Source organism: Schistosoma haematobium, chromosome 4, assembly GCF_000699445.3.
Source record: "Schistosoma haematobium chromosome 4, whole genome shotgun sequence".
NCBI lineage: Eukaryota > Metazoa > Platyhelminthes > Trematoda > Strigeidida > Schistosomatidae > Schistosoma > Schistosoma haematobium.
The window spans coordinates 36,147,304-36,171,786 of record NC_067199.1 but is presented as its reverse complement, the minus strand read 5'-3'; the positions used below and the strand labels follow the sequence as shown (position 1 = coordinate 36,171,786).

Sequence of the window (24,483 nt, the reverse complement as noted above, 5' to 3'; positions counted from 1 at the left end):
TAGTTTATCTTACTCAGATACTCAGAATACAATGGATTGAATGGTTTATTAAGGGAGTGCAACATTATTAACGGTTGAGTCTTACCAAATATTACCAATCATTATGTAAGTCCAATCCTTACAGATTTCTCCATACTTACTAATTTAAGTTCATGTGAAGAATGACTTTCGGTAAATCGGCCTAGAAAAACTAAGAAATATTGATCCCTATACATTGTTCCACATTGTATTTTCTGAGGCAGCAAAACTTTTGATCGTTAAACAGTTTGACATTCTACTTATTTATGTTTGGATATGAATGAGAATTATCAACATCGATGCGACAGCTTCCTTATGCAACGATATAACTTACTACTAAGAAGGAAAAACTTTAATATGCATTTACACAAAGAATCATGATGAGATAAAGTGTACAACAAACATTGTCATCAAGCTTCCTAGAGTACTTCAGATCTAATTATTTTAAGGTCCAAACACACCAACACACGCCGGTCTCAGAGGTCGTCCATGTAATTGATAACCTACTTTTGTGACCACAGCGACTGTATTTTTTTCCTTTCCAGCTTCCAAAGGAGCTTGGAATACAGCTTCATGAATATTTGGGTCAAAATGTTCACCAACTTGTGGAGAAATCTGGACTAAGTTATAGCGGGAGAAAACCTAATGTGTAACAAAAAAGAAATATTTAAATCTTAGCTATGATAATTGAAAACCAGAAGCTACTATAACCGTTTTTATTTTGTCTAATGAGCTTTATTAGATGGTTGTGATATCCCATTATAAGTTTGGATTATAAAACAAATGGTGCAGTTATAATAAATTCATTTTGGCTCATCGCATTTATGGTTAAGCTGATGGTGAAACGATTGCACTTATAAGTGAATCTAGTTAGCGTTTGTCAGTTATTTTATACCATGCTGAAGTTTAGTGGGCAGTAAATATATAGTACACATTACGCCGCAACTAATATCTGTTCAAGACAAAAGTTTGCTGCTCGTCAATTATGCTCATTTCGTTACCGTATGTAATTGGATTAGGTAGGTTGAACAAAGTGAGTACATCAACACACATGTTTAACTCACAGCGACCTAACACCAGGGAAAATATAATTAAGCGAGCAGATAATAACTAGATATTACAGAAAGCACACAGAGGAATCAGTTTGACAAATATAGTGTCCAAAAATATTAGCTTCAATTATACTTCGACGCCTAACCAAAGCTCGTGAAGAGCAGACTAGAGAAAATTAGGCTGGTTTTCGACCTGGACGTGGTTGTATAGATCAGATATTCACACTTCGTCAGGTTCTACGACACAGACACACATTCAGACGCCCCACAATGGTATTTCTTGACCTCTGTTGATCGTAAGGTTCTATGGCAGTGTTTGTCACTGAAAGGAGTACCAAAGAAGTACATTAACCTTATAAAAACTCTCTACTCGAACACAACTGGTCGAGTGAGAACTTATGGCGAACTGTCATCAGAATTGATTACCTCAAGTGGTGTTCGTCAGGGCTGCCCACTCTCTCCGTTCTTGTTCAACTTTGTCGTCGATGCACTTTTAGAGATAACACTTTCCTCGTCTAAATTTCCAGGGGTTGAACTTCTACCGGGAGGTTCACTTGTTGACTTGGAATATGCCGATGACATAGTTTTATTTGGTGAAGACGCTGACAAAATGCAGAGTCTTCTGACCACTCTAAGCAACAATGCAACCATGTTCGGGATGCGATTCTTCCCCTCGAAATGCAAAATGTTGCTTCAGGATTGGGTTGCATTGACACCGGAAATAATGATAGGGAGTGAAGTAATTGAGCGTGTCGATCGCTTCACTTATCTTGATAGTCTCATCAGCCCTTGTGGTCTGGTGTGTGACGAAATCTCAGCACGGATACAAAAGGCTCGACTAGCTTTCACCAACTTGAGTCATTTATGGCGTAGGCGAGATATCCGTCTACTAACCAAAGGACGTGTTTACTGCGCAGCAGTTCGTTCCGTCCTACTTTATGGCAGTGAAATATGGCCGGTAAGAGTAGAGGATATTCGTAGGTTACTAGTATTTGATCATAGGTGTCTTCGAAATATTGCTCGTATATCCTGGGACCATCGAGTAAGTAATGCAGTTGTTAGGAAACGGGTACTAGGTAAGGATGGCAAGTCGATTGATGAAGTGGTGAAACTTCATCAGTTGAGATGGCTGGGATGTGTTACGTATGCCCAACCACCGACTGCCTTGATGTGCGATGTTCAGTGGTATAGGAGTAGGTTGGAAGAAAGCTAGGGGCGGCCAGACCAAAACATGGCACAAGTCCATGAAGTCACTGACAAGTAGATTGAGTCATATTGGTAGGTGTAGACTACCTGGTTGGGGACCGCGAGATGATAGCAACCGATGGTTAGAGACCTTGAATGACATGGCTCAAAATCGTTTGCAATGGCGCAGGTGCATCCACTCTTTGTGTTCTCCCAAATTCTAATCTCCTGAATCCTCCTTGTTTCTTTATTTTTCTCTCTCCAAATTTATTTCACTGGATTATATTCTTTAAATAACATGTTTAAACCCTAATCTTTCCGATTAATACTTATACTCTTACCACCTCTACCACTACGGGATTTGAATCGACCACAGCATCTCTGTGCTAATGTGGTGTGGCAACTCGAACTGATGTACATACGTACGAAGTTCTACGTTGTTACCGACTGACTGACTGACTGACCGACAGAAAGCACACAGGAACAACGCAAATATAGTGTATACTTTAAACCGGTGAAGTACCATGAGAGTTGCTGGGGCCTGAGCTTGTTCTTGAATTTGTTGATAAACCACTAGTAAGAGTCCATGGTAATCAAGGGAGTATCATTAAAAGTGGAGAAGTCAAAGTTGGATGTGCCAGACCCAGTTTCTCTCTGAATTATCATTATTACTATATGAAGCTCCGAATGAATTTTAATTATGCCTAGTACTCCGCGCCGAGGGGCATAGGCCACCCGCCAGGATTCTTCAATCAACTCTGTCCTGGGTAGTCATTTTTAATTGCCACTCATGTTCTAGGTGTTTGCTTCCAGTTCCCGACGCAGTGTGTTCTTTGGCTTGCCTTTCTTTTTTCCTTTCAGGATTCCAAGTTACGGCTTGTTTCGTGAGACAGTCTGATGATTCTCGCAATATATGTCCTATCCACCTCAGACGTATCTTCTCAGTTTCTTCAACCGGAAGTTGGTCTGTTTTCTCGCATAGTAGATTTTAGCTGATGGTATTCGGTTTGTGTAGACAACTGTCTATAAATACGTCTATTTTTTTATGGTACTTGTGGTAGCTCTACAAGTTTTAGCTCCACACAGTAGAACTGTCCGGACGTTTGTATTGAAGATTCTGACTTTAGTGTTGGTTGACAATTGTTTGAGTTCCATATGTTCTTCAATTGTAGAAATGTCACCCTTCCTTTAGCAATCCTTATCTTCACGTCTGTATCAATGATGCCGACCAGATATGTGGAAGTTTCCACGTCTTTCAGAGCTTCTCCATCAAGTGTGATTGGGTTGGTGCTCTCCGTGTTGTATTTCAGGGTCTTGATTTTCTCCTTTGTGTACGTTGAGACCCGCTGCTGCTACATTGGCTGTTTCCACTTGCGTTTGTTAGTGTATATAGGGTAGAAGAGCTAAGTCATCTGCAAAGTCTGAATCGTCTAGTTGCATGCAAGCTATCGATTGTACTCCGTACTTCCCCTGAGATGTGGATGTTTTCCTAATTCAGTCGACCACCAGAATAAAGAAGAAAGGTGGAAGTAGACAGTCTTGTCTGACATCGATCTTCACTTGGAATGCATCTGTGAGCTATCATCCATGCACGACTTTGAAATGTAATCCGTCGTATGAATTCGGTATGATTTTGACGATCTCATCAGATACATCATGGTGCTCCAAATGGAAGTATAAGTAAATTCACTATTTTGAAACTTCATTGTCGTTTATATAGCTTTGTAGTGTACAGTCTCGTGGCGTTATCTGAATGTTTATTATTTATTTATTTGAACACATAAATATTGGTAGAAGGAGGCATCAGATACATACGCGCAACACAGACCAATGACAATCGGAAGACGAAAAAGGAAGGTAAGGAGCCGAAAACGTTAACTGGGTTCCTACGAATGATGTTTCAGTTATACCTTACACTTATGACTGGGGACACATTTATATGTACACTATAGCCATGTGTTTCTCTTGTAACATATTTACTATCGATTACTTAAATTGACTTGGTAGTGTAAAAAGGGAGAGGTTCAGTTCAATATCTACAACGAAGAACTACACTGAACCACACAGAAGTGCCAAGTAATTTATGGGAAATTTTCGAAATATAGGATGTGATCACAAAGGGCTCTTACCTTGAACAACTGGCTTTCTGTCAATACTAATCCATGGTACAAATTAGCGAACGGAGGATTAACTCCATCTTTTAATTGGTCTTGAGGAGCTGATTTAGTAGCAGATGTTAAAATATCAGCCACTTCCAGTAAATCTTTGCAGAAACTTTGGATACCGAATAGTTTGGCTTCATCTATCTGTTTCATCAAACGTTTCCGCATGTTTTCGGACTCGGCGAGAGCCCTTTTATATTTGTCATCTAAATCATTATATCTTTCAGTTATTTTCAGCATTTCATTCTTTAAGGATTCTATTTCTTTATCACTTTCCTTCGGCGTTGACTCTCCAACGGCTTCTGTGCTAAATTTACGATTGAGATGCAATCCAAAGTAGCCTTTTCCAATAGAAGTCACAGGGCAACTAGCGTAAAAAAATAGACAAAAACGAAAACTTACCGAAACTGCTCCAAGTGTGTAGTATTTAAATTAACACTGCGCGAAAACCTGGCAACAATGTTTAGCGCCATAATAAAATTGTAAAAATTAGTTCGCTGTACAGATGATCAAATATATTACGTCAAAGGAACGAGTCCTATACAAAAGTAAATACAATAGTGCGTTGACATACAATATAATTATATATATATATATATAGTGGTATGAAATACACTAAGTTCTATTACAATTATTTAAACATCTCGGGAATATATGAACATGCTTTCACACTAGCAATTTATTCATCCAGGTTATGTAAAACAGACAAAACCAATTAAATAAATTTATTTCGTAACTGTCTTAATAAACCTAATTTTGTATAGTGTGTCTTAGGTAATACCAAGTTAGATCCAAACAAAAGCTCATTTTTAAAAAAATGAAATATGCTGTGATCCTTATGCTGACAGGTCACATACAGATAGTACTCCGTATCTTCTTAAAGATCAGTGTTTACCATGAAAGGAAGTCTTTTTATGAATAAGTAACTGAAATCCTGTAGGGTTTCGGTAAGACACTGTTGGTCGTTATTATCCCTTCCAAACAAAATTCGTGATATTGGACATAACTTGGACGAGGAGCATCTTCTGATTCTGAAGATAAGGAAAGAGTAAACGGGACGCTATCTGGATGGAAATTTGGGAGTGTACAGCAAGGTATGACTTGGACTTTGCGCTTCGAGATGGCAAATATGGTCCAAAAGTTGATGCTTGAAGATTAACCCTAGTAACAGTTCACCAACGTATATTGGTCACCGTAATTATCAAGGTACTATTGACAAGACATTAGGTTTCGTGTAACAGTCACATCACAGAAACTTTGACGTTGACATGTATAGGACTTCATCTGAGTGAGACCATATCTGAAATATTGTATTCTAGAGGCTAATACGTCTCATTACTGGAATCAATTCGATGGGTTTACTAAATACGAGCTTACGCAGTCGGATATCGATCACATTGCAAGAGGGCTAGTGATACTCGCCGAAACCCCAAAACTTATAACATAAAGACTAGACGCCAATTGTCAGACCACTCTCATTAAAAGTGCCTCTAAATTGTAAGTAATAAGTTGATGACAGAACTTTCCAATCTTTTCCATGAAGACTAGTCTGACCCCTAATCTTTTTGCTTGGTCCACGACAACCTGTTCCGGGCGCTAGTACAGATATGTCCAGAAAGCGCGGTCGGGATAACCTAGATTGCTTGTTTTCCCAGTTGGAAGATGAGAGGATATGTTTTAACAACATGCTCCAACAGTGGCCGCGTTCAGTATCCACATGGATAATTGACACTCCCGAGTACCCTAAAACGGCAGAGGGTTTGGAAGGATTGCTCTCCTCAAAACGCTTCCGTATGGACACGCACATGTATCCACTGCCCAGAAAGTCCTACACACTGGCTTTTCGCGGCGGCTGACGAAAAGCAATATTCGGTCTTCAAAATGTGTTGTTGAGTATGGAGTTGGAAAACCCCAATTCCAATGCTGTGGTGCACATAGGCCCCACGATACTGAGCGAACAAATGGCATATAAACCTACTCTTGGTCAACGGCTACCATAGGACTGTGTCCTCTGACCTTGCTCTCTTGCGTTATGGGTTAGATCTATGGATTAAAGGCTCATGAAATGACCCCCTAGGAAACCATGCGTTTCAGTTCTGGCATCCGAGAATCATTCCAGTCTACACACAAATTTTGTGTGGCATATATTTACTTTAGTGCCTTTTCGTACCCATGTTTGTGTTTAAATAAATAATAAAATAGATGACCGACATATCTCTGCTATCTTTGTTGAAGACGTTAGGTTGTATTCTAAGTCTGTGAAGTATGACTTTTGGACGCCTAACTTCATTGTTCAGATCTAGATGTTACTTTAACATTGTGCAGTACGTAATATAACATACTCTTTGAGTAAAGACACAATTTAAGTGAGAAAGATTCTGAAAAGTCATGGAAATCCTGGCCGAAAACCAAATAAAGTTTATGGAGCAAAATGGAGGTATTAACGAGACAGGATGGCTTCAGGAAAGGTAGGTTGTGAACTTAAAATATTTTGATAGTGTAGGACAGCCTGAAAAACCGGCGAGATCGGAAAGTTGACTGATACTGCTTATTGATTTCGACAAGGCATTCAATATCGTGTTACCAAGTATCCTGTTTATTATTATTTATTTATTTCAACACATAAATATTGGTACAAGAGGGCACCAAATATATATGCGCCACACCATATTTGTGTGTGTGTGGGTTGTGATACTTCCCAGGCCGAAATAAGTGGTTTTCTTAGGGGACCACACCCCGAGCCTTTGACTTAAAGGTCTGACCCACAAGGCAGTGGAGCATAGTAAGGAGATGCAGTCCCATGGTAGCCGGTGACCAACGATTAGTTCATACGCCATTTGTTCCCGCAGGGTACTGGAGCCCATGTGCACCATTGGTTTGGGATCCGGTTAAAGCGCTGGACATTCGGTTTTCGTCCTCTCATTTTCGTAAACAACACCCCCGCCACGAGAAGGCAGTGAGTAGGACTTCCCTGGCAGGGGCTGTATACGCGTGGCTGTGTGAGAGCATTTCGAGAGGGAGGGAGGGCCCACCCCACTCTCGGCCATACCAGGGCATTTGGGGGCTCCAAGTTTCCTGACTATAAGGGTAATGGCGTGGGTCTGAATTACCAGTCATATCTTGGATGTGAAGGAATTCTATGACAGTGTCGATGTCCAGTGTACAGCATGAAGCAATTCTGAGTTATAACCTTTTCCGTATATTTATCAGTGATTAGTCAGTATTTAGTTCGCTGGTACACCGCTACTTGTAAGATTGTGAACAAACATTAGATGCGAGGACTCCGGGAGAACTGTAGGAAGATTTAAAGTTACTGGAGTGAATAAAAGCCCCCGCTTCTGATGGGGGGGGGTGAAAATCGGTTGGCGAATACAGAGATCTTCACGAAAATAATAGAAATTGTTATTAACGAAACAGTTTTTAGTGAATACCACAGAAACTGCGAACCCTATGCAAAGCGATGTCACATTAATTTTGTTATCTACAATCAAGTTGCTGAATAAATTTAAGAGATCCACCAGTGACTAGTCACTGGTTGTTATTAAAGTGTGAATAACTGAGTGTGATCCCAGTCTCCTACTTTGGGTAAGCTTTGGGGTTTTCCCTAAAATCCTAATAAATATGGTAGTTTTCATTAAAGTTTGGGGGGAAACCCCAGTGTCATAAGATTCTGCGTAGAACCCAAAATTTCACCAAACGCTTTGACGATTTCCCCAAACCTGGGAGAATTTAGGGGTTTCTATGCCATTTCCCCAAAACAGACAAAATGTTCTCCAAAATAGGAAGATTGGGGTGCTTCGATGTTACGAACGAGTTTAGTTTCAAGGTCTCAGTTACTGACATATAAACATACAGTAGCTTGCAATTTTTATACTAAAATTCGTAAGTATGGTAACTAACAGCATCATTTTCATGCGTCAACTCACTCGGATTTCCTTAGCGTTCAGCTATAACGTCTAGCCTCTGACAGATTTATGTATGGCCCAAAGTTATGTTGAGTGCTGAGGAGCTGAAGGCAACTCACAACAATAGCGAGATTAAGACGACTTGACAAACAAGAACCGAAGTTAGCAGAGCAAGATCACAAATGCGTTACAACGCCACAGTTTCAATATAGCGGTAATTGACCTCCAACTGGCCTTCACGTGCCAATGAAGCTCTAGTTCAGTTTGCATCGAGAAAGTCGTTATATTGCACAAAAAGTAGGCCATCATCCGTATTTAGATTTTGTACCTAACAAAGGTTATAGAAAACCTACAACAACAGATGTATGGAAAGCTAACATACCAGCCATTCAGGAATTCCTGGGACATCACATTGATTCCCAAGGAATTAAACCGCTTGAAGAAAAAGTCGAAACCATAGTCAACTTTCCCGAGCTCAAGTCGATCAAGGCATTACTCCGGTTCCTGTGGATGTGCAATTTTTACCGACGTATTCTCCCTAGCTGTGCGGCCATTTTGCAACCTTTGACGGATTTACTGAAGATGGATAAAACCGCAGCTCAGACCAAAAAAGAGAATACCATCACGTTAACGCTCGGGGCCAGAGAGGCTTTCGCTAAAGTGAAATTGATGATATCCAATGCTACCATGCTACAGCATCTAAACACCGACCCCACAACGCACTTTATCCTCTGCACTGACGCCTCCCAGAAAGCAGTAGGAGCAGTGTTACATCAGTGCATTAATGACAAGATTACTCCTATAACGTTCTTTTCCAAAGGATTATTGCAAACTCAAGAGCGTTATAGCACCTTCGGACGTGAACTTCTGGCTATGTATTTAGCTGTAAAACATTTCAACTTCCTGCTACAAGGCCGTGATTTCTGTATTATGATTGATCATAAACCCCTGTGCTATTCCTTTAACACGTCGTACGACAAGCATTCACCACAGGAAGCCAGACAACTGGATTATATTTCTCAATTCACTACGGACATCCAGTTTATCAAAGACTCCTCCAACATTGTCGCAGACACTTTATCTAGAAAAGATATCAACATGATGGTACACAACCACAACATCAGCCTCGAAGCTTTAGCTAAACTACAAGTGAACGATGCAGATTTGAAGGCCTGCAAAGAAAAGTCTAACTTGAATCTTAAACCTGTACCCATTCCTTTCTCAGATGCATTTATTATTTGCGACACTTCAACGGGTAATAATCGCCCCTTTGTGCCACAACCCTGTAGATAAAAAGTATCCCAACAGCTACATGGACTGTCGCATCAGAGCTGCCACAAGGCTTATCACAGAACGCTTTGCTTGGCCAAAAATCAATTCGGATGTTAAACGTTGGACACGTGGCTGCTTACAATGCCAACGCAGCAAAATCCAAAAACACACTATTAGCCCGATCGGGGAATTCCATATTCCCGACAAACGTTTTCAACATATTCATTTGGACCTAGTTGGGCCACTGCCTACGTCCAATTCCTTCACCCACATTCTCACCGCAGTAGACAGGTTTACTAGGTGGGCCAAAGCCTCCCCCATAAAAGACACTTCGGCAGAAACAGTCGCTCCAGTCTTTCTCGACCGCTGGATATCTAACTATGGGGTACCATCAATAATCATAACAGATCGTGGTCCCCAATTTCAGTCTGTCCTTTTTCAGGAGTTCACTAAACTTCTAGGGGCTTGGTTGAAAGATTCCATCGCCAATTAAAAAGCTCACTGATGGTGCAAGCTGACTAATCAACGTGGAGCGATGCCTTGCCGCTTGTACTCTTCGGTATTCGTTCAACCATAAAGGAAGACATTGGATGTACAGCCGCCGAGTTAGTCTATGGTACAACTCTAACGTTACCTGGTCAACTAGTCAACTATGAACCTACAACGCCAGGGGATTCTACTCACTTCGCAAGTCGCCTATTACAAACGGTGCAGAATATTAAAGCAATATCCCCTCGCGAAAACAACTATCGAGTCCAACTTGATAAAAACCTTGAAACGTGCAAATTTGTCTTAGTCCGAGTAGATGCGGTTAAAAAACCATTGAAACCATACGAAGGCCCATATACAGTAATTAAACGCACAAAAAATACTTCGTCATCAACAGAGATGGCAACAAGCAGACTATTTCTATGGACAGAATAAAACCTGCTTTCTATGAAGCTACTCAAGTCAAAGAAGACAACGCTGTTGACAAACAACCCCTCCCACTAGCGACTGAAAAACCAGTGGAGGATAAAAAACTTAATTCTAAGCCTTCTTGTTTAACACGCTCCGGTAGACTTATAAACAAACCAAAGCGTTATGTCCATTTCGTCGATTAAAAAATAATAATAAATAAAAAACCAAAGCAAACACCTACCGATGTCCATCACTACCAATTTCACCCAAAATTTTTTTTCTCTTTTCACAGTGTACATAATCAATCATTTTTTTAACAATTATTCGTTTTGTCACATTTTTTTCAAAAAACATTTGTTACATCAATAAACGAGTAAACTCTATTTAATTATTCATTTGTTGTACACAAAAATGAACAGTTCAATTTTTTTTGTATGTGTGGGTTTATTAACAGTTTTGTATATTATTATCATTGTTAGCAAAACAAGACATTGAATGACAGTGTCTTCATTTTTTTTCGTTATGCTATGCTACATCATCGCTATTATCACACAATAACACACGGAATATCTCACTAATATACATATCATACGCGTCTTCACATCTTTGTTGGTTATAACTGTAAATATTATTTTTGTATACATGTATATATCATATTCTTACATTTGTTGTTGTTGTTATTATAGCCGGTGTTACCTCCGGACACTCTGGGGGGAGCCATGTGGTGATAGACCTGACAAGCTTATTTTGTAAATAGTTTTTAATATTATTTGTATTTATTTTGCCAATCATTAACTGTCTGTATAGTTATCATTAAATGATTGTACTTGTTGTTTTAGTCAATGACCTTGAACACACTTTCCGTTGTGATACTGACAGCGTGAAACACTTGTGGTTGTTCGCAAATACACTACTACGTACATACATTCCTTGTACTATTCTCACGCGTTATCGAGCCACTTGCATTCTAAATCGAATATTCTCCACATTTTAGACTGTTGTGCCATTTCTATTACATTCTACGTCAAGGAAAGTTACTGGAGTCACATTTACCTCATCGGAGTTATTAATCACTTATAATTGTGGATTTTTTGGAACCAAAACTCAACGGAACACGCGACAGCTAGCTGATTTAAGTAACGTCCCTGAACTTTTATTTTGTGTTACTAATTTATAAGTTATTAGGGTTACATTAACTTTTGGACGTAATAACTTTATTACTAACTTATGGTTAATATACTTTTTGGTCCACCACACGCTGCTAATACAGATTGGTTTGTAGAGGCTAGCTTATCAGTTTAAGAATCATGATCTGTATTTTAAGATAAGTTTGGTCTAGTTACGTCCTCGTTCATGCCATGCCTGAACCGAATAACAGTCCAGTATGGATAACTAAACCAGTCAGAAAACTTCTTAGAAGCAGGAAGAAGCACTGGAATACATTCATCTCTACTGGCTTAGAACAATACAAGTCCAGTTATGGATTCTGGATATAGTCCGAAACGGTTATTCCCATATATAAAAAGGCGAACTAAGAGAAGTGATGGCATTCCATCACTTTTGATACAAGAATATTGCAGTAAAGTGTTTGCTGTCAGTAGTGAAGAAAGACCAAAGATTCATTGTGAATTCGGTGGTTCGCCGATGGACCCTGTGGTTATTGAGAAATGAACTGTCTTAAGGCTTCTTCAGCATCTCAAACCTGATATGTCCAGTGGTCCTGATGATATTCAATCTAGGATTATGAATGCCAGATCAGGTGTAATTGCTGGACCATTAGCGATACTGTTCGACATGTCGCTGAGGCAGTCCAGACTGCACAGAGACTGGAAAGACGCCATAATATGTCCGGTGTATAAGGCTGGGAGTAGGAATTTAGTTAGTAACAATAGACACGTTAGCTTAACTTGTGCGGTTGTAAAACTGATGGAAAAAATCATTCAGATATCTATTATAAACCATGTTGAAGGGCATAATCTTTTCTCCTGGGAACAACATGGTTTTCAGAGAAGCCTATCATACTTGACAAATCTCATTCCAAGAGAAGATTGGACTACTGTATACGATCGGAATATTCCTGTAGATGTGATCTTCATAGATCTAAGTAAGGCCTTCGATAAGGTTTCCCACTCTGGTCTTAAATTCAAACTGGTACGTTTCGGAATCCATTAAACAGTCGTGGATTGGATAAGTAACTTTCTCCATGACAGGAGACAAAGTGTAATGATTAACAGGGCTCTCTCCTCGTGGGTACCTGTAAAAAGTGGGGTTCCCCCAGGTACAATCCTAGGTCCTCTTCTCTTTTTACTTTATGTAAATGAATTGCCAACTGTAGCGAAATCATCCGTCCTACTCTTCGCTAATGACATAAAGATTTGGAGACCCACACATAGTATGTCGGATAGAATGGTATTACAGGACGATCTTAGCTCATTGGTGGCATGGTTAGACATGTGGTCACTAGAAGTAAATCTCAATAAGAGTGTAGTGATGCAGTTAAATAACTCTGATGAATCGTATGACTATACACTACGTGGATTCGTGCTACCCAAAGCAAGAAACTATAAAGATTTAGGAGTCATATTAAGCAATGATCTCAAAACCATTAGTCATTGTAAGGCTGCCGCTGCAAGAGGCTACAGGGTATTATGGTCAATTCGTAGGTCTCTCCAGTATTTAGATGACAAAATGTTCGAATTATGATACCCGATTTACTTGCGACCACACTTAGAATATGAGATTCAAGCAGTGAGTCATTGTTTCAAGCATGGAGCAGATATGTTGGAAGGAGTCCAACGACGAGGTGCTAAGGTGGTTAACGGTCAATCTGGCCTATATTAAGAAGACAGACTGAGACACCTTAACTTACTCCCATTATCCTACCGTAGGATACGGGGTGATCTAATATTGGCTTATCGTATCCTGAACGATGACCTTGATATTAACATGTCTTATCCTTTACTTCCGTCTAGGACCGACCATTTGAGAGGTCATTCAAAGAAAGTTCAGAAACTGAGGTTGAATCGTTTACGTCTGGAGTTTCGTTTCTCGCACCGAGTAGCAAATTACTAGAATTCTCTACCGGAACACGTAATATCAGCACCTTCTGTTAATATATTCAGAACGAGATTGGACCTCCACAGTATTATAAACTGCAAGGATTAATAGAGGTTGATAGACCTCCTATCCTTATTACTGAAGACTGAACAGAATGAAACGTACATTTAATGTCTCATATTTTGTAACGAGCACTTACGGATCAAGACTAGACGTAATGCTCGTAGTGTTCGCCTATTAAATTATGGTTAGCACTTTTGGTTACTCACCACTGTACGCAGGCTTCCTCATATTAGAGTAATTCTTTTGACATTTTGTGGGATTGAAGCCGTCTAATCTCGCAGCTCTCTTGTGTATCTCAGTGATTAAGGAGGCTATATCGTGGTGATGAAACAATACATTTACTACGCAGTCAACTAATTTATGCTGTCTAAACCCATCAATACAATACAATCTCATACTGCGTAATTCAAATTTAAGTTTAATATTTTGTCTGGTTGAAGTTCTAGACTTATGTATATTAGTTTCATTTCTTTGTATATTATTTCTAATTCGCATATATATTTTGAACACAAGTGCGGCCATTCGTTTCGTAGCAATAAGGTTGTTGGACAAAATACTAAAACATAATCAGACATTCGTTAATTTGGTTATTTTAGGATTTCACTTAGAAAGACGATTGAAGGAAAAGGTTTGATGAAATATATATAAATAAATATTTGGAGCTGCAGAAATGACAACATTATTAGAGCAAGATTGTAAGAAGTAAAAAGCGCTTGGGAAGTTGCTATGTATGTCAGATAACTGCTACATCCATTCATTCATCATTCTAATCTGCAGGGTGAAGTCCAGGCACACGGAAAGATTGTTTTTCTTTAAACACTATCCTGAAGAATTAACGATCTCTAGGAGGTTTCTGACAACGTGGTCTCTTAACGATAAAATATAAAACCACCAACTAGTCTAATTGTCTAATAGATAGTTCAGGAATCAGTGATTTCTGAATTAAGGTGTCTACTTTCGGGTTTCGTTAATTTGTTGGGATGACCTAGGGTGCTTAGTATGTTATAAAACTCGATGTTGACCATCGATTTCCTGCTGTGAGGCGAGAACACATTCGTCATGGATAGGTCGGTATCATATTATCTGTCCTCCATTTATATGGCCTTTTATTGTGAAGACAGTTTCACATTTCACAGTTGATTCCGTAAATGTGAAGTTATAAACAATACGAAGACTGATCTAGTTAACAAAATGTCCTATTATTTTCCGATAAATTGAGGTTGTTGTCTGACTAGTGGTAGAAACAAATAGCAACGGAGACGGTGATTCACATTACTGCCAACCTGCCACTCAAAATAATTGCTATTTAAGCTTCACATTTACTAATAGGCACTAAAGCTCTACCGACCTTGAGTTCTGAGTCTCAGACCACCAGTCAAAGAATTTTTTGAAGCATAACACAAGTTGCTACGATCCTGAATTTTCCCGCCACCATAAGTTCTGGAACATTGTGCACTGAATTTATGAGCATGTGGGACCTTGAAAACTATCTTGAGCTAGATCAAATTTCAAAGCTAAATGCTCTATAAATCGATGGGAATGGAGTATGAGTACCCGACCAGACTACTACAGTAAGTTGATCATACCTTTAATTTCACGTGTTTTAACGTACTTAATAATATGTTAACGATCTGCAAGTAAGGTAAAACCGACAAAGTTTTCACTCCATCAAGTCGAAAAATAGGAAAGTACTGGCGCTGGTATAGTCAACATTTGAAAATCACTTTTCGTACTCACAAATAGCAAAACGAATGAAAATAATACAGCAACCAATTCTCAATCCATGTTAACGAGATCAAATAAAGAGCATGAGTTACATTAGTCAATTCTCGTAACTTTTCTATGGATCTAGACTGTGTTAGGTCCATATTTTTACTTGTTTGCTGTCAAATCTGTTCAGTGAAATTCACAAAGCAATACGCCATCGTTGAACCATAGCTGAGGAACTTGCTTAGGATTTTTCGGGATGATGAGTGAACCTTAAAGCTTCATGATCAGTAGGAATATTCATTCTCTTTACAAATAAACATTTGCGAAGTATTTTAACAGCCCAAAACACAAATAAAGCCCTTCACTGAGTTTGTGAATAACCTTGTTCAGTAACAATAATTTTGCTTGAAACGCAGATAACTGCAATAATACCCACAGGTGATGCATCAGTAATAAGTACAGGAAGTACATTAGGTGAGTAAGTTTGAAGAACATTGTCACTTTGAAGAAACTTTAGTAGACTTCGTAAGGGTGCCTCTTGTCCCTCACCCATTTTGAATAGATTGGATGACAAAATATTAAACAAACAATTTGCACGACAGGAAAAATTAGGAATAAAACGGGAATAGGACTGAAGGGCAGCCTCTAGTGAATGTGGTTCTGTGAGCTTTTTCGGAGATAATGCTCTATTTAAATTCATAAAGGGAACCAATTGCATGAGATAATGCATTTGTCAGTGGAGCTAATCTTTTCATATCTAGTCTAAAACCATTACCATCAACTAGGTAACTAAGGCATTTAAACGAGATACACACACATGATTTGATTCACCGTAATATTCTTCTCAATTAAACGACTCAATGAAGCGATAAGTCTCTCGTCATGAACCACCTCATCAGAATCATGAGCTATGAGGTCATCTTTATTAATTTCGATACATTCAAGACCATTGACTACCTTATTCATAACTTCCTGAAATATGGCTAGAATACAACATAGATCAAATGGAAGAAAGTTGTATTCGAACAGGCCAAAAGGAGTGTCAATCATCGTCAAAATCGATGAAGATTGATCTAAAGGGATTTAACAGTAAGCATTTTTTAGGTCAACATTCAAGAACACTTTAGAACCATGAAGTCGATTTAGAATATCTTCAGCCTCTGCCATCGTGAATGCTTGTTTGAAGAAACAGCAGTTTAGTGTTAATCTACAGTCACCACATATTCTAGGGGTCTTACCATCCGACTTCAGCGGTGAAACAATAGGAGTACCCCATGGTGAAGACTGAATCGGCTCAGATATAACTTTCGCGCAAAAATCGTTCAATATCTTATGTACTGCTTCTCGAAGACTATGAAGGATTGTTCGTCTTTTATTAAAGACTGGATCATCATGCACTTGAGGTTACATGAGCTGAATTTTCATACTTCCACTGCACTTAGTACACGCAGCTATCAAATCTTTAAGTAAAGCATCAGACTTTCTTTAGAAATTAGTAAAGACTGAAAATACCACAAGTATTGTGTTTGACAACGCTTACCCAGTAACACCTTCTAATATAACTCGTACCCACCAAGAGAAATCACAAGACAGAATCGTGGAAATTGGAAGATATATTTGATGGCTATCATTATATCGAGAATCGTCTGATCTAATCTGGCTGGCGATTGCAGTAGATGTTGAGTACGGCGTTCCCACTCGTGATCTGGTGCGGATGCATGACCGAGCGCCTTTAGCTAGGTGAGTCCATTAAAAAATGTGGTCAGCATCCAATGTCGAAAACTTACAGAGCTATTTATTTTGGGGATTTATTTACCGCTACAAGACAACTCCACTTTAAGCCTTTTCAAATTCCTTAAACTCAGTATTGACAGTCCTGCCTAGGTAATTAAAAATTCACAAGGCATGTGTGGAGAAATATCATCTCTTATTAGCAATTCACGGCATCCTCGTATGAGCAGTCTGTGTATAGTAATCCTCAATATTGAGACTTCAATGGGTCGTACCAAAACGTTAGGATCTAAAGATTTCAAGTTCATGAATGAAATAATGAACTCTTTACTACATATATCCATAATAAGGTCATGAGATGAACCAAGGAGTGTATATAATCGTTTTGAATATGAACATTACCTTTCGAAATGGAAGAAAAAGATAAATGATCATTAAGAACAGCCGAATTAATGGAATCTAAATTACAAGTTCTAAAAATACTTCAACCAAGATGAACAGTAGTTTTGTATACTGACTGAATTTGTCCTACCTTACCACATTTAAAACATTTAGGATTACGAAATGCACATGAATTACGAGAATGAAATTTGCCACAGGACAAACATTTACCAAACTTACTCTCACCTTTGTGGTTTGCTTTGAGATTCCTTGTTGAATCATATTTCATATTTTCAAAAAAAAATAAGAATCACTATTAAACGAACGCAAGTTTGATCGATCATTAGATTGTATTTCATCGTGACGACTAAGCTAAGTATTAGAAATGTTCATCCACTGGATATCAAATTCATTCACAGCTAGCACCTTGCAAAGAAAAGTTTTTCATTCTTAATAGCTATTTTTCCAGACCCAGTATGCTAATCCCTGCAATTAATTGAAGTTGATCACCAAAATTGCATCTAGCAGCTTGTCTTTGCAATTCAAGGATGAATTCCTTAACTTTTTGGCTATTCTGACAAATCATCTTGCTCTCACGACATTCAAAACTGGATCACTTTATGTGATTGAATAGTAGTTCTTTAAGATAGACTTTTCTGGATATGTCAAAGCTTTTAATAAACCGTAGGCTTCTTTACAGATGAATGTAAGGAAATGTGTCACAATTTTATCACCCTTCATATCTTTCTTGGTCATGTTCTACATTTCAAAACTTTCCAAATAATCCTCAAAAGCTTCTGAAATTGAGTTAATGTCCAACTGTTCTATCACAGGCTACATCGCGAAGTCAATGTGATGATTTAGAGTATTTGAATTATAGTACAAACTGGGAATCCCGGAAATAACGCAGTTTAACCGAGAAGAACTATATGAGCACGAAAAAACGTATTGTATTTGGAATTCGAAATCAAGTAGTCATCAAGTACAAAGAAATCATTAGTTCATACAAACACCAAACATGCGGATTGTGTTATTTATATTAAGGTAAATGCATTTTCGTGGTAGGGATCTTACTTGTAGGAAGTGGTTTAGTTTAATCAACAAAATACTAGTAGAGAGTTCTCTGGGCCCTTAACAAAAGGATTGATATCATTGGTGTCGTGAAAACAGACTTACATCACATTGGCAAACAGGACATACTTAACAATTGAAAATGATCGCCCAGGACAGAGTTCGATGGGGAATGCTAGTGGGCAACCTATGCTCCTCGACAACACTTCAGCCTTATTATACCCCTATAAACACAACATAGATAAGGCTATTGGACGGAACAGGTATTGTAGTATTTATGCTAATGAACTCAAAACACTGCACTGAACTGGCGCAGGTGCATTCACTCTCTGTGTTCTCCCAAATTCTAATCTTCTGAATTCTTTATGTCCCTTTTTTCCTCTTTCCAAATAACATCTCCGAACCCTAATCTTCCCGATTACTGCTTATACTCTTGCTACCTCTACCACTACGGGATTTGAATCGACCACTGCATCTCTGTGCTAAGGTGGTGTGGCAACTCGAACTGATGTACGTGCGTACGAAGTTCTACGTCGTTACTGACTGACTGACTATTCACAAGTGACAGCGAAGACAACCCACATTTGAATTCGACATTTCCAGAACTTATCACCACTTTACATTCACGTGATTATCGGATGCCGAGATATTTTCTCATCAGAATTGTCTGTCACAGCCAAGTCATCAAGATCTGTGAGATCATTGAAGTGCTGGATCTTTTGAGCCACATTTTTTCTTGCTTCACCAACCGTTTATAAGAATTCAGATCGATCAAAATGATTCGTAAACTTTGTTTTTGTGAATATGACAATGTCCTATAATCAAGTCGATCATCATAAGAACATTGGATTTTTCCACTAGAATAATGACTCGTGTGTGTTTGGGATAGGTGACGATGTCACAGGATCAATCAATATGAGACTAAAAACTGCACTGACAAGAACTTATCCTGCAGCGAAATTGATTGTCCTGATCAAAACAACATGTTCTTAGACACAATCAAAGGTCGACAGGTATCTTTTTCATGTTACCACCAACTGTGTATACAAATTCACATGTATCTGCCAAAGCAGTTACATTGGTAGAACAGAAAGGAGAGCCTACGTCCGATGCAAAGAACATATTCCGAAAAGTTTAACATCAAACGGATTGAAAGCATCCCGTAGTGCCATCGCAAGACATCTCCTTGACACAGGACATGAAGTTGATATATTGAAGTCCTTCAAGGTGATTAATAAACAATCAAACTCCAACCTCTTGAAATTTGCCGAAGCAATAGCAATCAAACGTCTAAAACCAGATTTATGTATACAAAAAGAGACAGTGATAAATCTTTCTTTACCCTGGTAACAATAACCCCCTTTTTATTCATTTGTTTATTACGTCATTACTCCAACTCTTTTAAATCACATCATACATAACTGACTGATTACAATTCATATTTTCTTTATTACCAATAATCTATTTTCATGAGTTCTAATCACTATTTCAATGTTCCGAAACTTTCCCTCTCAAACTTTATTTATTCGAGACAAAATTTTATGACCTCATTAACCCTATCGGAATCTTTGCTACACCATGATACATTTATTCATCCTTAATCACCCTCTTATGTATAAATATGTCAATATCTGTAATAATTTTGAATTTCAAATATTTTAGATTGTAAGCAGCTGATGTGAACCTAACGAAATAAAATGAATTCGTATTATTCTGTACCAATCTTTGTTCTTGCTCTCTTTAAGATAATTGTTAGAGATGCAGAGGAATATACCAATCATTATCATGTTAAGTCTAATGATGTCCTTGGACTTTAAATGGACATTCCCTATTGGTCAATATTTATTTCACTTGTCAAATATTGTACAGATGTTGTTTTCTATTTTTATGGTACGATGTGGTCTGTTTGGTTGGTATATAAATAGAGTATGTCGGAAATATAATGATTCATATCTCAGAGGCTGTGACTTGTGTTCTGGACTCAACTGGCTGGGCTATACAGGGAAGCGGGACCAATCAGAACCCTAGGTCGTTCGTACGTGTTTTCCGTGTCACCGAATCCGTCAATAAAACACTGCGCATCTAACCGTGCAACCACACGTTACAACAATAATAAAGGGAATTATGTGTATGAAATAATGAGAAGATTCAAATAAACAATACGAAGTGAATTTAATCAATAACTAGATTATGTATATTCATATTCCTTTTATCATAAGCTTTATTTTGACCTATAGACTACTATTATACTATTTACTATTTTTAAGTTATGCTCAGTTTATTTATTAGTCTCCAACAATCACAGCCACTTTTCAGCTTGATACTGTACAAATGTTATTTTCGATTTTATGGTATGATGTTGCCTAGTTGGCTTGTATATAAACTAGGTATGTTTGAAATAAATGGTTCGCATAGTGGGAGCTGATAATGGTGTCCCGGACTCAAGAGACAGGGCCAGGTAGGAAAAAGGAACAATAAGGACACTAGGCTGCTCATACCGGTCAATACGTCGTTGGTTTGGCACAGAGCTAAACACCGTATAAGCCATATTCTGACTAGCAAGTAAATCATGTGACATTTAACCGAACAAAATGTCACAACATGAAGTCCGAAGTAAATTTACTGTTTCCTTATCTTTTCATGTTATATCCGCTAAAATTTCGCAACTCCAGTTCTGTACTGGTATAAAACACCCAGTTAGAATAAAAGATACATAATTACTTGAGAATCAGCAGGAATATTCCTAACATAATATAGTGATAATTATTTCCGATAGAATCAAGGCAGTCAATAGACATTTTGGGAACTAGAACCGTTATGGAGAGACTGAAACGAAGTCTGTTAATCGGAAATTTGTTAGCTAGAATCAACATTAGTGTTATGACTTTATGTCCGGCAATTATCACGTGACTTATCCACCAATCAGAATACGACTTATACAATTTTAGCACTGTCCCAAAACCAATGACGTTCGACCGGTATAGGCAGCCTAGCGTCTTATTTGGTCCTATGTCCGCCTAGCCCATCCACTTGAGTCCAGAACACCAATATCAGCTTCCGCTATGCGAATCGAATAATTTATTTCGCACACACTGGGCTTATATATCAAACAAACAGATCGCAACGCACCATAAAATAGGAAATAACACTGTACACAATAAAGCCAAAAAGTGGCTGTGAACGTGGGAGGCAGTAGTCAACAAACTCAACATAGCTTAAGAACAGTAAATCGTACGATAATAAATTATAGGTCAAAATAAAGCTTATAATAAGAGGAATATAAATATACATAACCTAATTATTGAATAGTTATACCATAAGAATGTATAGATAATATTTGTCAATTAATATGTCTCAGAAGTTACTCATGATTTAATCTTCGTTCGGATATAACAGTTAGTAATTTCATTTTAGTTCATTCTAATGAAACTTGATAGTTTCACCAATAAACCATTATTCATTATGCCTAACTTGAGCTTGAAACATGATCTACACATAATAATTACATTTTAATATAACATTTAGTTCTAAAATCAAATGTTTCCCAACAGTTTGACAAGTCAGAAATCACATATTATTTAAACATTAATTAATTAACAAACAATCGATCGTGATCATGTCAAGGAATGAACTATTTCATGAAACTTAAGAATATATTAATATCAACGATGATAGTTGTAACTATATCAAGTAGTTAGCTAGGTAAAGGAAATTAGATCAAATAAGGACAAATGATCACCTGATATTTTATTGTGAATTAATTCTATTCAATAAAATATAATTAGTTGATACAATCTATTTTTTAACAAAAAAATCGTAGACTTCAATAATTTACGGGATATTCCACTTTAATAACCACTGTTTTATGACTTTGTTTTAATCAAATAATAATAATAGTAATAATAATAATAATAATAATAATAATAATAATAATAATAATAATTCGATTTCGTTATTTTCGCGGAAAAATTGACTTTTAAAAACTCATTTCAAACGATGCTTAAGATAATTTTTTTTTAAACCAACTAAATCAGAATAAACAATACTTTATAGAATAAAGGTTTCTATATATATAACAGTCATTGTAAATTTGAGTAGTTTGACAACTTTTGAACTGCTATTCGGTTAATACTATTAAAAATGATTTATAAACTGATTTTTCGAAGCTTATGTTTTTAATAGATCAACAAATGTTTCGATGGTTAAGATCATGAGTCAGTTGAAGCTAGATCACCATGGAACACCTGGAAGCACTGGACGGCCGTTTCATCCTATTGTGGGACTCCTCAGCAGTGCGCATCCACGACCTCGTTTCCTGCGAGATTCGAACCCAGGACCTAGTGGCTTCGCGCGCGAGCACTTAACCACTAGACCACTGAGCCAGCATCCAGCGGTGTTAATTTCTAACTTCAACCAACCCACGAAATATTTGTTAATCCTGTTTAATGAATTAATTATACTTTTGTGTAAAGTTTATTCCCAATAACGACAACTAATTTTGTTGAAGATGTTAGATCCCCAGAACTCACTTGGTAAATACCTTATTTTTGTAATTTTATTTTAAAATTGTGAATTTTCTTGTTTTCGCGCCAAAAGCGTTCATTTTCACCCTCCTATCGTATTTCCCACTTGAGAGGTACTTAAATGCTAGTTTGTAACGCTTCCCAAGGACAATTTTATGCTGTATATATACGTTTGACTTGTGCATATCATGTTTCCTCGTGCTTCAGGTTGCTTGCGGAATATATTTCCCCGTTTCGAACGTGGACTTTTCTTACTAGTTAGCGGGGCTGGGACGAATCAGAATAGCTAGCTTATTGGTCTTTAGTCACGGAGTCTTTGTTCCATCTGCAGACTAGGTGAACTCGTAATCGCTTCAAACATAACAAATTCGAAAAAGATATAATTATAATCTCTCAGTTTAAGCTTCTTTATATAATTTTATCCATTTGATAGTTTATGAAAAAGTTATATACTTCAGTTAAAAGACGTAAATTTATTTAAACATAGACATGAAATAGTGTAGTGAACGAGTACACCAGTGGGGACAATCGAATCTAATTCAACAAAACACTACAGAATATCTTACTTAAATCTAAGAACCATATAGTAAAGAGTTAATTTGCAAAATATCAATTCATTGTCTCAAACTTGACTGTTTCTTTTGCAAATATCAGTCTATCGTCTCAGATTTCATGGTTCCTGCATTTTCATATCAATTGCTTTCCGTTCCCATTCTTTCCTTCTCAATCGTCTACTGACATACATTCTATTCCTAACTATCATTATACACTACTTACGTAAATATAAGTAGCTCACATTACAATTGCAGTTACTTGTAATAAACCATACCTTACTACTATAATAAATAGAGTAGAAGTCATGAAAAAAATATAAAAGGAAAAAAAACTGCCCACTATCCATGATTTTATTCTAATTTCATGGAATTCTATATAAGATGATGATGAAGAAGATTTATAACTCAGATGGATAATTTCAATAGAGTTTTTATCGTCTCACAATCAAGTCATCCAGCTCAAAGAATAAAACTCCTCTATCAAAATTCTATATGAAATTGATAAAAAAGGGATGAATCGAACGATAAAAAATTTATTTTCATGACGAAAAACTAATTTTACTTGTTGAAATCATGAGTCAATTGAAGCCAGATCACTATGGAAAACCTAGAAGCACTGGACGGCCGTTTCGTCCTAGTATGGGACTCCTCGGCAGTGCGCATCCACGATCAACCAGGTCTGTTGTGAGATATCAACTCACTGAAGACAATGGTGCACGGTGGCGCAACTTCGTGGATTGGTTGGAGTTAGATATTAACACTGTTGGATGCCGGCTGGCTTAGTGGTCTGGTCGGTTAAGCGCCTGGCGCGAAACTGATAGGTCATGGGTTCGAATATCACGGGGTACGGGATCGTGGATGCGCACTGCTGAGGAGTCCCATACTAGGACGAAACGAAC

At 37.8% G+C, this 24,483-nt stretch overlaps 1 protein-coding gene across 1 annotated transcript; it reads right to left on the bottom strand.

Moving 5' to 3' along the window:
• Nucleotides 1–376: 376 nt before the first annotated feature.
• Nucleotides 377–9,446, bottom strand: GRPEL1 (GrpE protein 1, mitochondrial). The gene is made up of 4 exons (XM_012937027.3): nucleotides 8,344–9,446; nucleotides 4,820–4,955; nucleotides 4,385–4,784; nucleotides 377–660 (listed from the first exon to the last, which is right to left on the bottom strand). Exons 2-4 carry the CDS (start codon nucleotides 4,888–4,890, stop codon nucleotides 463–465), a joined length of 669 nt encoding a protein of 222 aa, XP_012792481.1. The 5' UTR covers nucleotides 4,891–4,955; nucleotides 8,344–9,446; the 3' UTR covers nucleotides 377–462.
• Between the last annotated feature and the right edge of the window lie 15,037 nt (nucleotides 9,447–24,483).